The sequence below is a fragment of the Perissodus microlepis genome, chromosome 9 (assembly GCF_051167445.1).
Source record: "Perissodus microlepis isolate ML-2025 ecotype Zambia chromosome 9, ASM5116744v1, whole genome shotgun sequence".
In the NCBI taxonomy this organism is placed as follows: Eukaryota; Metazoa; Chordata; class Actinopteri; order Cichliformes; family Cichlidae; genus Perissodus; species Perissodus microlepis.
In genome coordinates, this window is record NC_140469.1 from 10338171 (window position 1) to 10360418 (window position 22248).

Genomic DNA, 22248 nt, shown 5'->3' on the forward strand with positions numbered 1-22248 from the left:
GCCCACCTCTCCCTGTTAATGCCCTATCTGGGCCCCCTGGCAAAACTTTGCTAGATCCGCACCTGCACAGTTACCAGCTGTCAGCTACCTAAAAAAGGATCCTGGGGTTATTTGTCTCTCAGAAACAGTTCATAACTTCCCTTCAACTCATTTATGTCACCTAAAAGGTAAACCTGTTTCTCCATCACCTGTTCAGCTCTGATGATTCAGTAAGGACATCTCCTGGTTTCATCTTCATGTTTCCCTCTCACCAGATAACCAAACCGATATCATGACCAGCAGCTTTTTTGCAGCTGTGGCTCCAGCAAGCATCAGCTGATACTAGAAATTAATATTAAATAAATTCTAACAACAGCTGATCAAGCTTAAACGTGCTGCTGTTGTTTAGCGCGACATCCGCTGGTTTCCTCTTTCGGCGCAAAGTGGGCGATAAACAAACAAGAGAGAAAAGCCGATCAGCTGATCATTGATCAGTTTTCATGATTGAAGTAGAAACGGGAGAGGGAGGGGGGAGAATGAAAGAAGAAGAGGCAGCTGTGCAGCAAAGACACAGAATAACTCCAGCTTTGTGCCTTTTTCATTGTAGCTGAATTACGGGACAAACTGTTCCTTTTCACCTCAATAAGAAACGCGTAATATTTTCTCTGAATACCAGACGGGACGGTTGGCAACTCTAATAACTTATGAACAAAATAGAGTTCAACATCATTAACTTCATAGCACCCACCCAGCTGTATAGAAACTCCGTCATGCTAGCTAGTACGCAGTACGGAAAAAGTCAGAATAACGAAAATAAACTCCACCTAAACTTGGTTTATATCTGACCCAGATAGACTGCAGGACATAACTTCTTACCTGAAGTTCAGTTCACACTTGGACCGGCGGCCGCCTCGGGTCTCTTTTCCTTCTGCGTCCCCTTTCCCTCCTCCACCTGCTGGCCTCCACCACTTGCTAATGTTACTGAATCTGTGGAAGCTGCGCGATAGCCACCACACGAAGTAACGAGTAACGACCCTATCTAAATCCCAGTAACGACTAACGCGTTCCTGATTTTGGCATAATAACTAGTTACCGTGCTCGTTACCACAATAATAACGTAGTTACTGTAACACGTTACTTAATAACGCGTTAGTCCCAACACTGCCAATAGATGATAAGAAATATACTCTTACTAATTATTAGAGTTGAAAAGTACTTTGCTAAGCAAAATTCAATGAGGTTAGGCTGGAGATTGAGACGTTAACATAAAAGGTTCAGTTGGTGATGCATGAAAGAAAAATAATTTTCTTCTACAAATCTATTGGAAAATTCTGATTGTAAGGAATGAAAAATATTCAAAGAGTGAAACTGTTAGAAAAGTGAAGGTTTTGTGCAGCTGGGTGTTGCAGCCCCTTTAGAGGAAAATGTAAACTTGGTTTAACGAGGTTAAAAACAGAAACTGGGATGATCCAGACACATTTATTGTTTCTTTAATCCCCACAATAGTTTGAGTTTGTGCTAAAATTTCTTAAAAAGCTGTTTTGAGTGATAAGTTAGGCTTTTAATGTGTTAAACTTGCATTAGATAAGACAATGTACCACTGAACACAGGAGGGATTATTGCTGAAAATGAGTTGAAAAGTACTTTGCTAAGCAAAATTAAATGAATTTAGGTTGGAACTTGAACTTTTAATATAAAAGTTTCAGTTGGTGATGTATTTAAGTTTCACACATTAGAAATCTCTGTTAATCATTTTTTTTGGTTTTCTTCTGAGTTTAGTGTTTATTTGTGAGCGTTGTTTTTATTTGCACGATTTTACTCTGTTTGTATCACCTGTTTTTAGTCTTTTATTTTTACATTGTTTAAATCCACTGTGGATTTGCTGGGCATGGGACAAATGAGCTGATAGTGATCACCTGCTGAGGCATGTGTGTGTCCAGTGGTGTCCTTTCTGCAGGATCTAGGACTGAGCAGCTCCCTCTGCAGCTGGATCCTTAGCTTCCTGTCTGACAGACTCCAAGTGGTCAGACTGGGCAGCATCACCTCATCCCCCATCACACTGAACACTGGTGCTCCACAGGGGTGTGTACTGAGCCCTCTCCTGTACTCACTCTACACCTACGACTGCACGGCCACTAGAAACTCCAACATCATTGTAAAGTTTGCAGACGGCACTACAGTGGTGGGTCTTATCACCAACGATGATGAGACGGCCTACAGGGAGGAGGTGAGCGCCCTGACCCACTGGTGTCAAGACAACCATCTCACCCTCAACGTCGCAAAGACAAAGGAGTTGATAGTGGACTTCCAGAGGTGCAGAGAAGTACACACCCCCATCACCATCAACGGCGCTGCTGTGGAGAGAGTGAGCAGCTTCCGCTTCCTTGGTGTACATCTGGCTGAGGATCTTACGTGGTCAGTACACACAAACAAAACAGTGAAGAAGGCGCAGCAGCGCCTCTTCTTTCTCAGGAGACTGAAAAGATTCGGCATGAGCCCCCGCATCCTCAGGACCTTCTATCGCTGTGCCATTGAGAGCATCCTCACTGGATGCATCACCACCTGGTACGGCAACAGCACCGCTTACAACCGCAAAGCTCTCCAGAGAGTAGTGCGGTGCTCAGAACGGATAATTGGAGGTGAGCTTCCCTCCCTCCAGGACATCTACAGGAAGCGGTGCCTGAGGAAAGCAGGGAGGATCATCAAGGACTCCAGTCACCCCAGCCATAAACTGTTCAGACTACTTCCATCAGGAAGGAGGTTCTGCAGTATCCGGTCCCGTACCAGCAGACTGAGAGAAGCTTTTTCCATCAGGCCATCAGACTGCTGAACACTTCATAGACACCTCACCTTCAATACTGGAACTTCAACATTATGCACTTCATACTGTATATAAATGCCACTTGTTTTGCACAATATCCAACTACCAACCTCTGTATATTTTATATATTTATTTTATTTTTACTCTATTTAATTTGTAAAATATGTATACACACACACACACACACACATATATACACACACGTAGACATACATATTTAGTATACACATTCAGTAATATGCATACACTCTTATATTGTACATATATTTATTCATATAATTCTCAGATTTAGCCATTCTTATATTTGCTTGTTCTTATGTTATTGTACTTTGCACACCTCTGTTGCTTGCGAAGCTCGCACACAAGAATTTCACTCACATGTACTGTACCAGTGTACCTGCACATGTGATGTGACAATAAAAGTGATTTGATTTAAAGGTCGTATTAAAAGGAAGCAAGCTGAGCACTGGAAGGAGAGAGGCCCTAGATTGGAAGAGGAACGCATGAAGGCCAGGTGGAAAAGAGGGAGCCGCTGTGTGATCGTGGGGGTGCGACGCCTCATCTGGAGACCCGTCAGCGTGATGTGGTCACCCAGTCCCGACAGCAGGAACGGCGACAGTAGGAGACAACGCGTGTGATTGACATCAGAGCAGATGTATACCACTGCCTGCATTTGCGAGTAGTGTCTCACTGTTGTTCACTGGGTGCAGCCGTGTTGGGAGAGGGTCGCCATGGCTATAAGCCAGGGCAGCTTCCGGGATGATGGTTCTGGCTTGTATTTGTTTTAACTTACAGGTGATGGCATGAGGGGAGCCGCGGTGGTATTGAGCGACAGACTCCAGTGCAGAATGCGAACTGGGCTGGGATGTGATGGGCCCAGTGGACGGACGAGACTGGGACAGGAGGCTCCTCGTCTGCCTGGCACGAGGCTGGCGTGGAGCCCGCTCAGCAAGAGGAATTTCTGTCCAGCTCAAGAACACACAAGGAATATTCATCCTGGGTTGTGGGACTGGGTGGGATTTCTGTGCATGAAGAGAATTGTATTTTTACCAGTTTTAGAATAATCTTATCTAGTCTCGGTGGGAATTTTAGCATATTGAGAAAAATGTTGTTGTGAATTGGCTTGATTTAAATCAAATTGAACTGCATTCAATTAAAGCCAAATATAACTTGTAATCAAATCTATTCAAATGTAAAGTCATCTCACTCAATTTGGACAACTAGCACTAAAAAATACACTGACATCCTCTGTTTCCCAATTAGCAGATCAGAGGTTGCTGTTTTATTTGTGACTCAATACTTGAATGGTTTTATCCTGTTTATAAATAAACATTTAAAAATGACATTACTTCATTGTATGATTAATTCTTTGTCTGTGTCAGTCCTTTAAATGTTGTTCCTCCATAATTATTCTAGAGTCTTTACAGTGTTCAGTGACTGCTGTGATTTGGTGCTACATACATAAACTTGAAGTGAATGAATCCACCTGTTCACAGGAGATCACAGGAAGATGACACCAAACATCAGAAGATGTTATCGTGCGCCACAGTAAAAGGGTGGTTTCTTTGGGATTAAAAGCACATAATAAACTACAGCAGAAGCTCACATAAAGCAGGAACTAAGCAGGCAGCACTTCATCTGCTAATGCACGTTTTGCACTTTTATTGTTGTCTCATTCACTAACAGTTCAATGGTGCAAGATTACCATACACAGAATTAGGATATCTGCATGACACATCTATGCTGTACAGCGAATGGATTATAATTATTACAAATACAGTAAACATATTTACATTTTAGTTCAAGCTCCATACAACATAGATATTTACAAAGTATGAAAATGAAACCGGTCTGACAAGTAATAAACAGCGTTAATGACGTTTTTTTTTCTTTTCTTTTGGTGAACAAATCTGAAAGGGGGCGGGGTTAACTGATATTAATTGTCAGAGGGGGAAAATATCATGGCTAGTTTTGTTTGAAAGGCATCAGCGGAAAAACAAACACACACACAGAAAAAAGTGATGAGGTGAAGAAAGACACATTAAGTCTGCTGTCGTTTTAAATGTCACAAGCTACTTTGTATAGTCCTATATCCCTGATATTAGAAAAAATTAATGAGTTAAAATACACCTTTATTTTGATAGTGTCCAGATGGATGCCTAGCATGACTAATGAGTAGAACCCCCCCCCCAAAAAAAAAAAAAAAAAAAACCCAACAGACTTCTAATTCACTCAAATCGCTTTCTAATAAAGAGGAAGCACTAATGTAACTCACCTCCTCAGTCGAGGTGCAGGGGGTTACATTTTAGGTCTCCCCCCCCCCCTTGATTGATTGATTGATTGATTGAATCTTTATTTTGAACATGTTGAAAAAGTACAACAAAATAGAATTAAAAGAGACAAATGAACAAAGCAAAACAAAAGGAAAACGAGCAACCACAACTCCAAATAACGTTCATGTTCAAAAAGGAGCAGGAAGAAGCATAAGCTTATTTAATCCCACCACTTTTCCACTATCTAGTATCAATAGAATACCTCCTTGCAATTACATTATATGTTATGTGTAATTTTTTTTTTTTATATATGTACATATATGTTTCTATCTATCCATACATACGTGTATACACATACGCACATATACACATTTTCAATAACCCCATTAACACCTCAAGGATACACAACCTACAAATATATATATATATACCCATACCAACATACCCGTGCACCCGCACACACATGAAAATGTTAGACAAGAACACCCTATCAAATCTCTACCTTTTCCCTGTACCCTGTAAAAACCATATCCTTAAACCGCTTTTTAAACTGCGCCATGCTTGGACATTGCTTCATATCTTTACTTAGTCTGTTCCACAGCTTCACTCCACACACAGAGATGCAAAAACTTTTTAATGTTGTACGGATACGAGGATGTTTTAAATTTAATTCCCCCCTCAAATTGTATCCCCGTTCCCTTTTAGAAAACATTTTTAGAATATTGTCAGGAAGCAGGTTATTTATTGCTTTATATATAATTTGTGCAGTGAGAAAATGAACCAGATCTGTGAATTTTAGAATTTTTGATTTTAAGAATAGTGGATTTGTATGATCTCTGTAACCAGTTTTATGGATTATCCTTATGGCCCTTTTTTGTAATATAAAGATTGATGATAGCGAACATTTGTAAGTATTGCCCCAAACCTCTGCACAGTAATTCAAATACGGTGCAATCAGGGAACAATAGAGAATGTGGAGTGATTTGTGGTCCAGAATGTGTTTTACTTTACTCAAGATTGAGACACTTCTTGAAATTTTGTTATGTATATGATTTATATGAGACTTCCAGTTTAATTTATCATCTATAATCACACCAAGAAACTTATGTTCAAGTACTCTTTCAATTTCCACACCATCTAAATGAATCTGCACTTGTGCATTTCTAAGGGAATTCCCAAATAAGATAATTTTAGTTTTACTTAGATTTAGCGATAGTTTGTTCCTGTTAAACCATTTTTTAATTTTGCACATTTCTGAAGTAGGACATATCTCTTTCTGAAGAGATATGTCCTCTCTCTTACATTCAAACCCTCTCTTAGTTCACACTAGAACAGCCACACCATCATTTGGTTTAATATGAGTGGAACAACTAAACCGCACAGACTTTATTTGACCAGTTAGTTGAACCTTTTATTAATATGTGCAAAGAGCTGCAAACTAACATATATACACTGCAAACAATAAATACACAATCCAAAATAAAAACACCTCTGCAAATGAAGTGGAAACGTTTGCTCTGGCAGCACTTCGCATCAACATGTATGTGAGGTACTTTTGAGACTTGATCTGTGCATAGGTGCATCTTTGATGTGCAGCTCAGAGATCCACAGTCCAGCACGTTTCTGTTTCTCTGACCGTCAGGCTGGCTGACCCGAGGTCACGTCAGAGCTTTGTTTTTTATCTATATGTAACAGACAGTTGGTTCCTCTCCTTCCACGCATTTCATACGACACAGCAGGCAGACTGCTGGTTGGTTGACCAGAGTATTTTAATGTCTGTCATTAACACATCTCGAGAGGCGTAGGCGCCAAAAAGTGAATCCGGAGCCAAATGTAGCAGCTGCAGCACGGCACACAGAGCAAATATTTTCATGGGGTAGTATCAGAAATAAGACCTTTGAAAATGTATTCCCTTTAACTTCTTTCCTTCTATTAAACCCTTTGAGAAACAGCTATCCAGTGTACTCCTGATATGAGCTCTTATCATTTGTTCCTGATGCTCAAATACAATCCAGGACTCAACATATGTGGCTGTGTCTCTGTCCTTGCTATAGATATGTGTTAATGTGCAAAATAAGTTTAAAAAAATTAAGAAATAAATGTGAGTTAGAGCAAGCTAGAGGAGCAGAGAGGAATGTGTTAAATGAGGGTTAACTACCACAACAGACCGCATGTACAAATCAAGTTCTCCCTCTAGTTCGTTTTCATCCTCCTCGTCCTCCTCCTCATCTCCTTGTAACCCTGTTTTTACTCCTTGGGATGAAAAAGCAAAAAGGGGCCCGAATCTACTCCTGCAGGAACAATCGGTCATTTTTTTTTTAAACTGCTGAGATATGAAGCGATCCTCGCTTGTTTGTCTCTAGTTAGTCTGCAGTATTTATGTTAACAAGAATGCATGAGTATTTTACTGACTCACTAACTGACACTGGCACTATCGGGGGTTTAGAGGCGGCGTATGTACACAGATTGAGGAGGATCTAAGTATGACGTGGATGACAGTGGAAATCGGGCGTGGCCCTCCTGTCAAATTTCATTCCCACTTTGAGTTTTTGTTTCAAAGATGGTGCAAATCTCACTGCGAGAAGAAAAATACCCTATATATCTATTAGCAGCTATAGTTTAGGTAGCAGAGTATAAACTAACACGTCACTTGGAGAGATCTGTAGATTTTTCCTTCATGGTTTCAAATGTAAGCTGGCTGATTTGGTTAATTTTTGATTGTATAGGAATTTCTTTTATTTATGTATTAATCACATTATTTTATTGTACAATGTCTTGGTGCCACTGGATTTTAACATGTCTGACACCCATACTGTAAGACAAATGGTGGGGGTGTAGTAAGGAAGTTGGGGGAAGCAGACCACTCCACAAGGGAGTGTGAACCTTAAGGTGTGAAACAGCTGTGTACTGCCTTTTGTTCCTGGAGAAGGTATTTAACTGAGAGCCATGTTAGGCTCAGTGAGACTCTGCTGACCCTGCCCCGTGGTCATGTAGGCTCTCCACAAGCTTGGTTTTCTGTTCTTTGTGTGTTTGGATTAAAAAATGTTAGCTACCGCTCACCGCTTGTCTGCAGGCTTTATTTAAGCATGGCCTGCTGGTCTTCGCTGTATTCCACCTGTGCTGCGGAGAGGTTGAGGACGCCTCGCTCCACGGGGTCCTTGTCACCAAAGACCTACAACATCATCTTGCAGCAGATGGAGTCACTGTGCATCGTTCAACCATTCGGCACACTTTACACAAGGAGATGCTGTATGCGAGAGTGATGCAGGGGAAGCCTTTTCTCCGCCCACAGCACAAACAGAGCTGCTTGAGGTATGCTAAAGCACATTGGACAAGCCAGCTTCATTCTGGAATAAGGTGCTGTGGACTGATGAAACGAAAATTGAGTTATTTGGGCATAACAAGGGGCGTTATGCATGGAGGAAAAAGAACACAGCATTCCAAGAAAAACACCTGCTACCTACAGTAAAATATGGTGGTGATTCCATCATGCTGTGGGGCTGTGTGGCCAGTGGAGGGACTGGGAATCTTGTCAAAGTCGAGGGACACATGGATTCCACTCAGTATCAGCAGATTCTGGAGACCAATGTCCAGGAATCAGTGACAAAGCTGAAGCTGCGCCGGGGCTGAATCTTTCAACAAGACAACGACCCAAAACACTGCTCAAAATCCACTAAGGCATTCATGCAGAGGAACAAGTACAACGTTCTGGAATGGCCATCTCAGTCCCCAGACCTGAAAATTATTGGAAATCTGTGGTGTGAGTTAAAGAGAGCTGTCCATGCTCGGAAGCCATCAAACCTGAATGAACTAGAACTAGATGTTTTGTAAAGAGGAAAGGTCCAAAATACCTCCAACCACAATCCAGACTCTCATTGGAACCTACAGGAAGCGTTTAGAGGCTGTAATTTCTGCAAAAGGCGGATCTACTAAATATTGATTTCATTTCTTTTTTTATGGTGCCCAAATTTATGCACCATCGCCAAGATCTTTCCGTTTACACAGACCCTCAAGACCCTCTGTGAACACAGCAAAATGCCTTTGCATTATTTCTTTTAATCAAGTCTTATCTGATCATTTGAGGAAGAAAGAAAACACAAGCATCCTCAGTCTGTTTATAGTAAAACCAGAAACGATAAATTAACAATTCACTTTAATCATGCATTAACAATTCGTTGGCCGCTTAGAACAACATTTAAAAAACAAAAAGCCCATAAATCAGAGTATAAATCCCTTTGAGGCAATAATAATTTTAGGTTACTTTACAAAAGTAAAAAGAAAAAAAATGGTACATTTTAAAATCCTTTGTTTATGGACATAATTCTTCCTGTTGGACACAAGAAGCAGACTCCAAAAGAACTTTGAGACTCTGCAGAAGTCTGATTAGGCTGGTGTTCATGCAACTGGCTCACTGTGGTGTGATAATAGTGTGTTTCTCAAAGCATAGGGTGTAACAAAGAAATGGATGCCTCCTGATGGGAACAGTGAAGACGGTTTGGAAGTCCTAAAACCTCTTCCTTTGTAATGGGCAGCAGTTGGTGACTCCTCTTGTTACAGGCCAGTTATACCACAGACAATCCATTTAAAATTTTCACAAAATTGCTCACAATTGAGAAAGTTTCTTATTTCCTTCTGACTTTCCCATCTTACTCTTGTTTTTATGTTTTAAGTACATTTCCTGAAAAGTCCACCATTTCTATGATCAGAGATGTGAGCCTGATCTCACAGGTTAGGGTTCGGTAAATGAACAGTCATACCATTTATTTTTTTCATTCACAACATACTAGATATTATTCTTTGGTTCCCAAGGTGGACCAGCTCTACCAAGTTTAACCCTTCAATGCCTGTAACAAAAAACTGAATGTCTTTCACATGATCCAAAGTGGGGCCTTCAAACAGTCCAGCACCTGGAACTGTTTGTGTACTTAATAATATATTGCTGAGTTACAGTAGCTTGTGTTAGTATGTGTACACAAAGACATAAACATTCAATGATAAAAACACACAGTAGAATAAAATTGTAAGAAGTCATCAGTTGATGCAATTTAAGGACACTTGTTGTTCTGTGCAGTCTCACCTGGAGCTCACGTTTCTAGTTCATGCCATCATGACCAAAGATTCTTAAATTAATAGTTTAAAGATGTCCATGAATGCACTGCTAACTGCTCTTCAACCTTATAAAAATCAACATGCATTTTGAATAAGAAACACTTTTACAAAACCAAAAGCTTCACTATGTTTAGTGATTTATCTGTCTAAAAAACAGGTTCAGTTTGTAACTGAGAGAGCGGCTCGGTGGCGCTGAATTATATTTCCAATAGAAACACAATTTCATATGTTGTAGTAACAACAGACTGCCACTAGATGGCACCCTAGGCCTACTTTACTATGCTGTTCCAGTAAAAAAGAAAAAGTGACAGAGCCTAGTGTGGACAAGAGATATTTTATTTTGTATTCTTATGGTGACGATTTATAATCAGAACTATCATTGATCAATCATTCATCATTGTCGAACCAGTGGACAGAATAATCTCTGAATTATATCTATGGTAATCTGAGCAAAATATTAATGTATGTATATTATCATCACTTTAATTAGTCTATTGTTGTTCTCTATCATTCTTTCTATCTGCTTAAGCTGTTGCAAATGGTATCCATATCAGTGTATTCACACCTCTCGAAGCTGTGGGTCCAGTAGGGCCTTCTACATTCACTTACACACATATTCAGGCCTACACCAACATGCACATAGAGAGTCATGGAAAGTACGCACGTTCACTCCCGCACGTACTAAGAACAGGGAGGTCGTCTCAGGACAATCTCTCGGTTGGACACACAGTCTCACAAAATTGCACAACATATCACAAACTTGTTTGTTTCGAAAGTAGTATCGGATGTCTATATAAGGAGAACTTTGGAACTGTTATCATTTCCAGTAAGATCTAGCTGTGATGTCATCAGGGTAATATAAGGATGGAGAGCGGTCTGCTCGAGGAAGATTGGAAGATTGTAGGGTGGCTGTTGCAAGTTTCTTCCCACACTGTACTGTGTGTTTTAATAAAATAATTTGTGTTGACCCACTATGGACTTCCAGTCGTATGTCTCTTCCTCAAAAAAATCGAACCACGACAGTTTTGGTGCCGAAAACCCGGTTTGAGGAGGGACAAATGGAGTTTGGCTGAGGTATAGTGGTGTCAAACAGACGGACAGTCCGGAGGTCGACTGAGTGATGGGCCCCGAAATAGGAGGTAAGCACCACCTGTTGATTCAAGAAATATCCAAAGGTGCTAAATTGGAAATTAAGCTAAATTAAATGTTCACTCAGTAGAGCTTCTGGTCTGTGTCCGTGGTGATTTTGGGGTAATTAGTGATAAAAGTTTGGGGAATATTGGACTGACTAAATTTATTGCTGTTTATTTTGGGGGTGAATTTTGAGTTAAGAGGTTATGTGTTTAAGTCAATACGGTGTGTGTTTAAAGTGATGTGGGTTGACTGGGGAGGCCAGCCAGCCAACCAGTAGTTTAGGGTATTCGGTCTGATTGATCAGCAGAACGCGGTTCGGGCGTCGAAATAACCGCGGGCTAAGACCCGGGAGTGATGCTTATAATACACTTGAATAAATTGTCTTAGGACTGGGGCGCGGCCCCTAAGAGTGCAGTTGCTCAGCGTGTGGCGGCGACCCCTGATCGTGGACCCACGGTCAGGTTAAAAGCTCGGGTGGTACCCGGGGGATTTCGAGCCCCCCTTAAAAACTAAAGTGATCAAGGGGATCACTTTCCTTACTGCGCTGTTTGATTGACAGGGTGCGACCCGGCTGCGACTATTCAACGTCGGGGACTTGTGAACTTTAAGTAAAGCCAAAAGCGTGAACTGTGATATTTCACGTGGCTGGTGGAGGTCCTTGTTGCCTGGCGGGAAGCAGTTATAAATTAAGTAGGGCTTAGGAATCTGACCGCTTTCGGCGGGGGCGTCCTCGAAGCGGGTTTAATTGATTAGCAAGGCGCGGCCCTGGGCTGAAAGATGCTTTTAAATTAGTCGGTAAAACTTAGGAACACCGGTAGAGAAATGAAGAAGATAAGTTGTTCTGGCATATGGTGTTTTCATACGTTTATACGGGCCCGTGTATGTAAATAGAATGTAAATTACCCGTGCATGTAAATTACCCGTGTATGTAAATAGAATGTAAATTACCCGTGCATGTAAATTACCCGTGTATGTAAATAAAGTGTAAATTACATTGAGAGCGCTTATATTGTTTAAAAGCTTGCATGTACAGGCTTGCTTTTGTTTGTGGTAGAGAAAAAAGGAAAAGCGTCTCTCTCTCTCTGTCTCAAGAAGCTGCAGAGAGGGGGGCTTGGTGAAGTGCATGAGAGCCGCGTGGCTCTGTGTTCCTGAAAGAAAGAAAAGGTGGGGGCTGTGTGTGTGTGTGTGACAGGAAGTTTGCATGCCCATATAAGGAGTGAGCACCCAGAGAGAAAAACAGAAGAGGCAGACTCTGGCCACATGAAGCAATGGAGGCTTTAAGGAAAGAAATGAAAATGATATTAATGCTATGGTTTAGTGTGTCAATATATATAGGCCCCAAATAGATAAAGGTGGACTTTTCTCAACCTAGAATTGTGAGCATAGCAGCAAAACCATAGATTAACATAATTGGGAGAAAACAAGCCAAAGTTTGGTTTAAAATTTTACAGCTTGACCTCCCACTTGTCCCCATCCTGAGAAGAAGCTCAAAGGACAGTTAATCTTCTGATGAAGACCAACAGAACATCGTGGATTTGGGAAGAATTAATAGCAGGCAAAAGATAGTGCAACCGAACCGTTAACACCGAAACCAAACTGACGGGACCAGCAGCATGGAAGGAACTACGAGATGGAAACGTGCACTGTGAATGACAGGCTGGACAGTTGAACGGTGGGAAAGCACTGGACACTGATTGTCAGATTGACCATGCTTGGAGTAATCTTGAAAGAGACGACTGAAAGGATCAACAGAGAAGAAGAAACCACGTGATGAAACATGGACGGCGAAAGTGCAGGCTGTTCTTACCCTCCTCGACTAAATTGGTTTCAGTTATGTACTGAAATATAAGAATGGACACTAGAGGCTTCTTTCAAAGAAAAACTCAGGCTGGGACTTAATCCAAAAAGGAAAATACTGAAGAGAAACAGAGAAGAAACGGACTGTGTTTGCTGGAGACTTCAAGACAACAAAAGGACACTGAGAAAAGAGGACAGGGACCAGTGAGAGGTGAAGCCAGACGAGTTCGACTGCAAGAATACAGGGTATAATTGGATTGAAATGAAACCCTGAACTCATGATGGTGTTTAGAGATGTCCACCAGAAAAAAGGGAAAATGAAGAAAGAAAATAACTGACAACTACGTGAATGAATGGAAAACACACATACACAAAGTGTTACATGTGAAATTATTTCTGGAAAGAATCAGAAGTGAGATAGTTTTGAATTAAGAAATCAGTGAAATGATGTATGAATTAAACCTGATTATAACATACAGAGGCAATGAAGAAAGCAGCTTACACTCATTGAACATTAACAAAAATACATAGGAAAGCAATGAAGACCTGCTTACACTTATACACATGACATAAGCTGGTATTTCTGACCAGAGAGAGGGAAACGGGTAGTTTAAGTACTCACGATAATAATAAAATGTCTCAGTTGTGTTTCTTCAGGGGCGAAACAGACCTGGATCAATTCTCCACGTGCAGCGGTCGGAAGAAACCTATAGGTTAACTTGACTGGATATGATAAGGCAAGTTTCTGGTTGAATTGTCCACAGCGCCATGTCTCCATAAACCTGACAAGTGGGCCCTAACTTCTGGCTGAGGACCAGGAATGCTGTTAATAAGGTGGGAACTTAAAATTTGGGTTAGCAAATTTGGGTAGGAAAACTGACGGCTTAAGTGGAGAAATGTGCAGGAGTCTGAAACACTGCAAAAGCAACATATGCAAATTCACATACACAAGCAGAAAATGCATTAGCCTTACAAGGACAAGCTCATAATGATTAATGCATAGACATTGATTAAACCTGGCTACGAACACAAACATACGCAATGAAGAACAGCTTGCTGTTTGTATGAGTGATAGAATGGTGTGAATGTTTAATAGAATACATTTGAGTTTGAAGTAGAGGAAATACAAAGAAGCTATATGACAAAGGGAGTGAGTTATGAACAAAGAAAAAGTGATTAAAGTAGTTTTAACCATAGCAGACAGAAGAGGAGTGCAGATTTGCATAGGAAACTTATAGTTTGGTGATTATGTGTTGTCGTACGGGGGCGATTGTTGTGTGCAAATTGTGTGGTTTTAACAAGACTTTCGGTGTATTGAGGAGGTGTAATTATGTGAGTTGACCCGGGAGTGTCAGGACTGCGGGGTCAATATTTGTGTGTGTGAGGTTGTTGAGGTTGTGGTGATGGGTTGATTCTGTCAGTGAGGTTCGGGTTGTTGTTGTTTTTGTTTTTAATAGAGGGAGTTTTAGGAAACATGGACATGTCTGAGAGGGGCCCATTATTTTTGTAACAGTGCACTTAGAGAAAACCTGTCAGGTGATTTTGTTTTGTGTTTTCATGAGCTAATAATCAGCTCTCTTTTTATTCCTCATTTTTGTTCTAAGCAGGCCTGTAACAGTGGATAACAGCGCTGATAAATTCTCGGGAAGAGCAAATATAAGGTGGGCTTTCCAGATTACAACTGGCCAAGGGGAAAGCTACCTGTGGGGATCTGATCAGGTCGTAAGTCCCTGTCGAAAAGGATTGTAGCGATTCAATCCAGTCCAAAACATAAGGAATTATTTTCCTATCGAAAATAAAAAATGAATGAGCTAATTTTGCTGAGGGTGGAGAATCTGACGCGGGAGGCTCCACTATTAGCAAAATATGGTGTGACTACAGGTCAGTGAATGTGTGTCAAAATAAAGGGGGAATTTAGGGTTTAATAATTTAATTGTTAAATAATTTAGGATCATTCGATGACTTTTGGGTTTTTTGGTCATTTGGATATGGTAAACAGAAACTGTTATTTTTATGTTAAGGTTAAAGGATTAAAGTGAACTGAATCCTGTTTAGAAGATACAATGCCAGTGTTTTAAAGCTGTGTACAAATTTTAGAGGGAAATTGTGGGACACGTTGACAAAAAGATATGCTTTGGGGAAAATTAGTGAGGGTTGTAGGAGTTGAACAGGTTTGATTTCTTTTTTGATTTCTAGGAAGTAGTGGTTATAATGTAGGCTTACACATACAGATATTACATAGATTTATTTTTAGGATAAAGGGGAGAGCTTATAAGTAGAAATGATTTTTTATACATATTGCATTCTGTGCCTTTAAAGGAGTTGTGGCTCAATTCGTCTCTTGAGGGTCACGAGCTTTTGGCTAGCGCTATGATTGGCCAATCTACTGTGAGGAGGATATGAGTTACTGAGGGATTGCACACGCTTACAGACACAGAGTCCAGAAACACACATGAGAGTATTGATTCCAGGCAAAAGGCCTGAAATTCGTTTAGCTTTTAACTGAACTTAAAGACGGACCAAAGAGGAAGGAAAGCATATATTTTGGTTACGTCTGATAAATTAGAATTAGAAGGTATTTTTACATTAAAAGGAGCAAAATGAAATAAAAAGAGTTATATCAAAACAGTTTATAACATAGGAAATGTGAGGTTAAAGGGAAGTTAGTGTCAACACACAGGAGTTGTGTCTAGGCAGCATTTAGCTATGATCAAAGTTATGCAGGAGTAATTGCTTATATGCTTAAACTCAATTGATTAGAGGGGAAATGGGGTTTTGTTTCCTTTGCAGAAGATCTCTGGACCACGAGAGAGGGTCAGAGCGAGGACACAATGTATTGCGACCTCTGGTGTTCCAGAGGGCGAGAGAGGGAGTGTGGAGCAGGGAAATTATTTTACTGCTATTGCTAAATAATAATCATCATCACCATTGCATTAATAATATAATTTACAGCACAGATATTGCATTCGGAGATTTATACAGTGTGTGTCTTTCAGAAAGACTAAGTTGCATTCTTTTACTAAGCTCTTAGTAGGGGTTCTTTTAAAGTTTTACTGTTGATTTTTGATTTATATTTTGAACAGTGCACTGATTTTTGTTTGAGAGAGTCTTTTCTTTAAGCAGATCTGCACATCGGAAATTACAAGCATTACACGTCGGCGAGAAAATTGTTGCAAGTGAGTTTCTCCACATTAAAATGGGCTCTGGAGAAAGCCACTTATTGGGACAATTAGAAAATAAGGGTCCCTGCCTAAAAAGGATTCAGCGAGGTAATCCGATCTAAAGTTCTTGTTTTTCTTTTTGAAATGACGTCATTTTGCTGAGGGCGGAAATCTAAATGCGGCGATGGTTTCCACTATCAGTTTTCTGGTTTTCTGGTGCTTGGCTCTTGACCTTTGTTTGAATAAAATAAAATTTGATATGAATCCAGACTGAAATTCAGAGTGAAGAGTTTTGTGTGTAGAGACTGCAAAAAAATTAAAGTAGACTAAAGCTCACCTGATTACAGATCTTCCAGATCTCTGGAGTGGCAGGCATCGTCTCTGTGAATCCTCCACTTAACACTTTAGCCATTCTGAAGGTTTGTTCAAATAAAGAGTAAAATATAAAAATCTGATAACACAGCTCCAACTACTGTATAGTCCAGTAAAGTCACACTACTTACATTTGGCAACCTTTTTATTAGGTACACCTGTTCCACTACTTGTCAGAGGAATCAGTCTTTACATCAGCAGCAACTCAAAGGCATGTAGACATGGCCAAAACAGCCTGCTGAAGGTTGAACTGAGCATCAGAATAAGGAAGAAGATGTCTAAGCGTGGCATGGCCATTGATGTCAGAAGCATGTGAGTATTTCAGTCACTGTTGATTTACTAGGATTGTGTGCAGGCTACATTTCGCACAGACTCATCAAAACATTTTACTTAACAGCCTCCATAGTCACCATGCCACAGTCCCAGTCCAGCAGAGCATCCTTGGGATGTGCGTGGAAGGGAAATTTGGATGAACAGCTGTGACACAAGACTGAGACCATGTATTTCTATTTGTTGCAGGTAAACCTCTTACAGTGTGTTAGTTTAATTGCTCTTTCATACATATTAGAATATACGATTGAAAACATTAATGCAATGCTGGACAGTATTCCGAAAAGTGAGCAATCTCAAATTGTGACTGAAAAAAGTACAAACTGTTCTGATGATTTGTCAGTGTATAAAAGGCCCCAAAGTTCATAGGATAGTTTTACTGGTGTTTATAAGTTCATGTAATAGCCAGTCTTCTGTCAGTTTGGGCCAGCCCACCTTCTAGTGACATCATCCGGTTAGTAAGGTGGGCAGTTTAATGTCGGATGAGCAGTGCTGGTCCGGAGGGGGTGCACTGATTCCTGGGGAATGTTAGGTGTGTGTAAATGACAAGTAAGTAGTGACCTGTGTTGTATTTTGCCTTTGTTTGTGTCAGTACTGTAGTATGTTACCATTTAGGAGCTAATGTAGTCCGTAGTTGCAGCGGTAGGCCACGCACGCAACGCGTGAGTTCACCCTCATTTCATATGCTAATTTATGTTGTTAGCTTACCCCGGTTTAGCTTTGTTGACACATGTACGGTCGCTCATATGTCCATAATGTCATTCCTGTGTTATCAGACCTTCTCTGTATGTTGTATGTGATGCTTGTGATTGTTTACTTTGAAGTAGCGGAGTTTGTAGCGAACAATTAGGTACGTGGATTAATAAAATAGCGAACGTAGTTTGACCGGAAGTATAGCGTCCCGCTTCCCCTTCACAATAAGAGGATTATAATGGTGGGCGCTTTTATTTTGTACAACTACCGGAAGTAGTTCCTGTGTACTGACGGTTGCTTAACCTCGAACTAATGCTATTTAGTTGCATAGTGTGAGCAGTTTGAAGTGTATTATATTTTTCTGATCTTTATATGTGATTATGTTAACTATGTTGTATTATGTTTATATTTGAGTATTTGACTTGTCTATTCTCTTTAATTATCGTTATTTCCCTTGTTTATTTCCTTTGTAGGAAACCACACACACACACACACACACTTATGTACACCCGCTGTGTTTACAGCCCCAGAAATTGAGTGGTGACAATAAAGTGCCTCAAACGGAACCTCAAGCTCCCTCCTTCTTTCATACTCTGGGACAATTTGGCCTTAAGTGGTGTTCTGGCCGACACACCGGGGTGACCGTAGTGCTCAAAGACTGAATCAGTGCCACAGCCGTGCCTATCTTTGATATCTCCACTACATTAATTGGTCCTTCGAGCCGGAGGCACTAGGTTTGCCTCAGAGATGGAATCAGGCCCAGAGTACGAGGCTCGTGGCGCACGCCCCAAACGACATGCTCGCCCACCTGTGCGCTATGCAGATTATGAGGTGGAGTACCCAGGCTACATTAGCCAGGCATATAGAGAGGATGTAGAGCTCAGACACCAAGAGGACAAGGCCAGGATGACCTCCCTCATTTCCCCCTTTAGCTGCAACCTAGCCAGCCCTCAGTGGAGGCGGGATGCTATTCTCCATGAGACGGCCTCGCGCTATGGAGCTCAGAGCCAACAGCACATCCAGGAGAATCAGCTAGCCCCCCAGCTGTATCCAGAGAGATGGCATGGGGAACAAGCCTATGATCACTCTACTCCTCTACCCTTCGTGCTCCCCTATACACATCCAAATAAGGAAATAAGTGCAGAGTTAGAGGATATCCGTCAGGAGCGCCACCTCATCCAGCAGACCCAGCAACGTATGTCCTCAGATCTGGTCGAACTCAAGGCACTGCGGGCAGAAATGAGACAGTTAGTGGAAGCTGTCCAGAGCATGCAGGGCCCATCTTCTCTCCAAACCAGTAAGTTAATGCAGTCACCGCTACCGGGTGATGCACCAGAGATGGAGGAGGATGATGACTGGCCTGCCCCACCACCGTGGCCAGATCCAATTGAGGAAGCACCACTGCCTAGTGACCCACCAGTGTTGAACCCCCATCACCAAGATGCATGTGTGTTTCCAGCCATTAAGACAGAGGCAATGGCAATCCCACCTGCTAATATGGTCGTGGACCACCCAGGACAGAGTCTGTCATCAGATCCTCCACCAGCTCTCAGGTTTCCAGATAAAGCCTCCCATAATTCACCTCCTTGGTTCAAGCCGGTTCATCTTCCACCTCGCTCAGGCAGTTTCCCACTGGGTGGGTCCAAGCATCCGTGCGCCGCTTATGGGGACAGTAAGACTGAGCATGACTGTAATCCAGCATCCCCTGAGCAGCAGTTCAATCTGTCCTCTCCACAGCCACTGCCGGACAGACCGAATCCGGGCAGGACTCCTATCACCTCAGAGACAGTTTACCGTGGTCCCCGCCCAACAATTCCCAACTTCTCAAGTCGAGACCCTAGTGAGTTTGCTAGGCTTAAGATGGCATTGGGGAATCTTCTACCTGAGGACGCGACTGAGCTGTTCAAGTATCAAGTGTTAGTTGATCACCTGCACCTAGAGGAGGCCAGATTAATAGCCGATGCTTACCTCAACTCTACCACACCCTTCACTGATACTATGGAGGCCCTCAATGACAAATTCGGCCAGCCACATCAGATAGTGCTGAGGCGTATTGCTGCGATGATGGACTCACCTGACATCAGACGTGGAGACGTCTCAGCATTTGAGAGATTTGCCCTCCAGATACAGTCACTTGTGGGGATGTTAAGGACACTAGGCCCAGAAGGAGAAGTGGAACTACACTGTGGTTCACATGTTGCTCGTCTGCTTAGTAAACTACCCCCTGAGCAGAGAGCAGAGTTCCGCCGCTGCATGTTCCAACAAGGTGTGAGGATGCATACCTTGGCAGATCTCGCAGGGTGGCTTAAGTACGAGTCCTGGTGCCAAGACTCTGAAGGGCAGCTAGCAGTGAAAGGGACAAAGGAGAAACAGTGGCCCAGGCCTGAGGTGCGCCAGGGTAAGAGATCCATCACAGTCCTTCATGGTGCTAAGGAGGTACCGACAAAGCCACAGGCTGTGAGGCCAGGTAGTGTGGCCAGTAAGAACAAGCCATACTGTCCATTCTGTAACACAGAAGAGCACTATCTCAGTCAGTGCACAATGGTATCCAAGGTTGACAAAGGACCAGCTAACAGAGTGGATAAAGAGTAACAAGAGGTGCTGGGGCTGCGCACGGTCACACCAGGCGGCCCAGTGCAATCTGAGGAAGACGTGCAGCCTCTGCCAAGGGAAGCACCTGCAGGTACTGCATGATGTCAATGTTAGAACACCTAAAGGGTCACTAACAACAGCGGTGGTGAGCGGTGACTCGAAGGCAGCGACCGACGTCCTGTATCTAGACAGACCCACTGAAGGCTGCAAAGTCCTTCTAAAGATCGTCAAAGTCTGCATTCATTATGGCAAGCGAACAATCAGCACTTACGCTGTACTGGATGACGGGTCAGAGAGGACAATGCTTCTGCCGGAGGCTGCCGAGAAGTTAGGCATGCAAGGGATCGCAGAGGATGTCCCACTGCGCACGATTAGGCAGGACGTGCAGACTCTCAGAGGTGAGTCAGTGTCGTTCTCTGTTTCTTCTCCATCAAGGCCCAGGACCAGGTTCAAGATTGCTGGGGCCTTCACTGCTGCACGCATCGGACTTGCAGGCCACACTTATCCCATGGAGCAACTCAGAGACAGGTATAAGCACCTGATTGGCCTTCCGATCCACACCTTATTAAATTTGAAACCTTTGCTACTCATTGGCAGTGACCATCCCCATCTGGTTACCCCCGTTGAACCAGTCAGGCTTGGACCTCCAGGAGGGCCTGCTGCTATTCGTACCAGGCTAGGTTGGGCGCTACAAGGGCCAGCAAGTATAGTTGGCCAGCTTACCCAACCGCAGCAGTGCTTACTGACGACTGTAGCACCTCAGGTCAGTGAGTTAATGAAACGTGGAGAAACTGTGGCAGGTCGACATCGTTCCATTCCGAAACGAGAAGCTTGTTACTCGTTCAAGGCAAGACCAAGAGGCCATACGCATTCTGGAGACCAGAACTGTCCGAATAGAGGTTGAAGGCATACGTCGCTATGCCACCCCACTGCTTCGCCGGAGGGGGATGCCTCTACTGCAGGCAACTAAAGACGCCGTCATGCCAAGTCTACGGGGTGTGGAGAGAAGGCTGGCCAAAGACCCAGAACGAGCTGAAGCCTACAAGGTGGAGATGGAGAAGCTTATCAAGGCTGGCTCCATCATTAAATGTGGCTCTGGGACACCTGTGACAGAAGGTCAGGAGGCGTGGTACATCCCTCATCACATGGTGAGCCATAATGGCAAGAACCGATTGGTTTTCAACTGCTCATTTCAGTACAGAGGACAGAACTTGAACAACTACCTGCTGCCTGGGCCCACCTTAGGTGCGTCGCTTCTGGGAGTCCTATTACGCTTCCGAGAGCATGCAGTTGCAGTGAGTGGGGACATTAAAGGCATGTTCCACCAGGTTCATCTCTTACCAGAAGATCGTGCCCTGCTCAGATTTCTCTGGCGAGACATCAGCGACGAGAGCCCTCCAGCAGTCTACGAGTGGCGGGTGCTCCCGTTCGGAACCACGTGTAGCCCCTGCTGTGCCACATTTGCCCTGCAGCGTCATGTCATGGATAACAGCCAGCCAGATGATGACGTGAGACTCTCAGTCGAAAGGTGTTTTAATGTGGACAACTGCCTTCAGAGTTTCCCAACCGTGGAAGAGGCAAGGAACCTTGTCGACAAGTTACGGGCCATCCTAGCCTCAGCAGGGTTTGACCTACGACAGTGGGCCAGCAATGAACGTGACGTCATCAGTCATTTACCAGAAGAGAGCTGCTCCGCTAGTGTGGAGCTATGGCTGGCCCAGAACAAGGTAGATACCCCAGAATCTACCCTGGGATTGAGTTGGCTATTCCACACAGATGCCCTAGGCTACAAGCATCGTCAAGTTCCATATGCAGTCCCCACGATGCGCAATATCTACAAGGTCCTGGCCAGCCAGTACGACCCCCTAGGGTTCATCTTACCCTACACAACCAGAGCGAAGGTAATCATCCGCCATCTTTGGGACAAGCAAAGGGGTTGGGATGATCCACACCTACCTCAGGAGCTTATGCAGCAGTGGACAGCCTG

General features: G+C 42.8%; 1 protein-coding gene across 1 annotated transcript; it reads left to right on the top strand.

The window, feature by feature from the left end:
* The first annotated feature begins 10504 nt into the window (after positions 1 to 10504).
* LOC146380026 (uncharacterized) lies at positions 10505 to 20262 on the top strand. The gene is made up of 2 exons (XM_084938969.1): positions 10505 to 16958; positions 17044 to 20262. Exon 2 carries the CDS (start codon positions 18417 to 18419, stop codon positions 20259 to 20261), a length of 1845 nt encoding a protein of 614 aa, XP_084795095.1. The 5' UTR covers positions 10505 to 16958; positions 17044 to 18416; the 3' UTR covers position 20262.
* Positions 20263 to 22248: the final 1986 nt, after the last annotated feature.

Bases quoted from the DNA above. Each gene is read 5' to 3' on its own strand.
- LOC146380026 (XM_084938969.1), top strand. From the start codon at position 18,417: ATGGAATCAGGCCCAGAGTACGAGGCTCGTGGCGCACGCCCCAAACGA.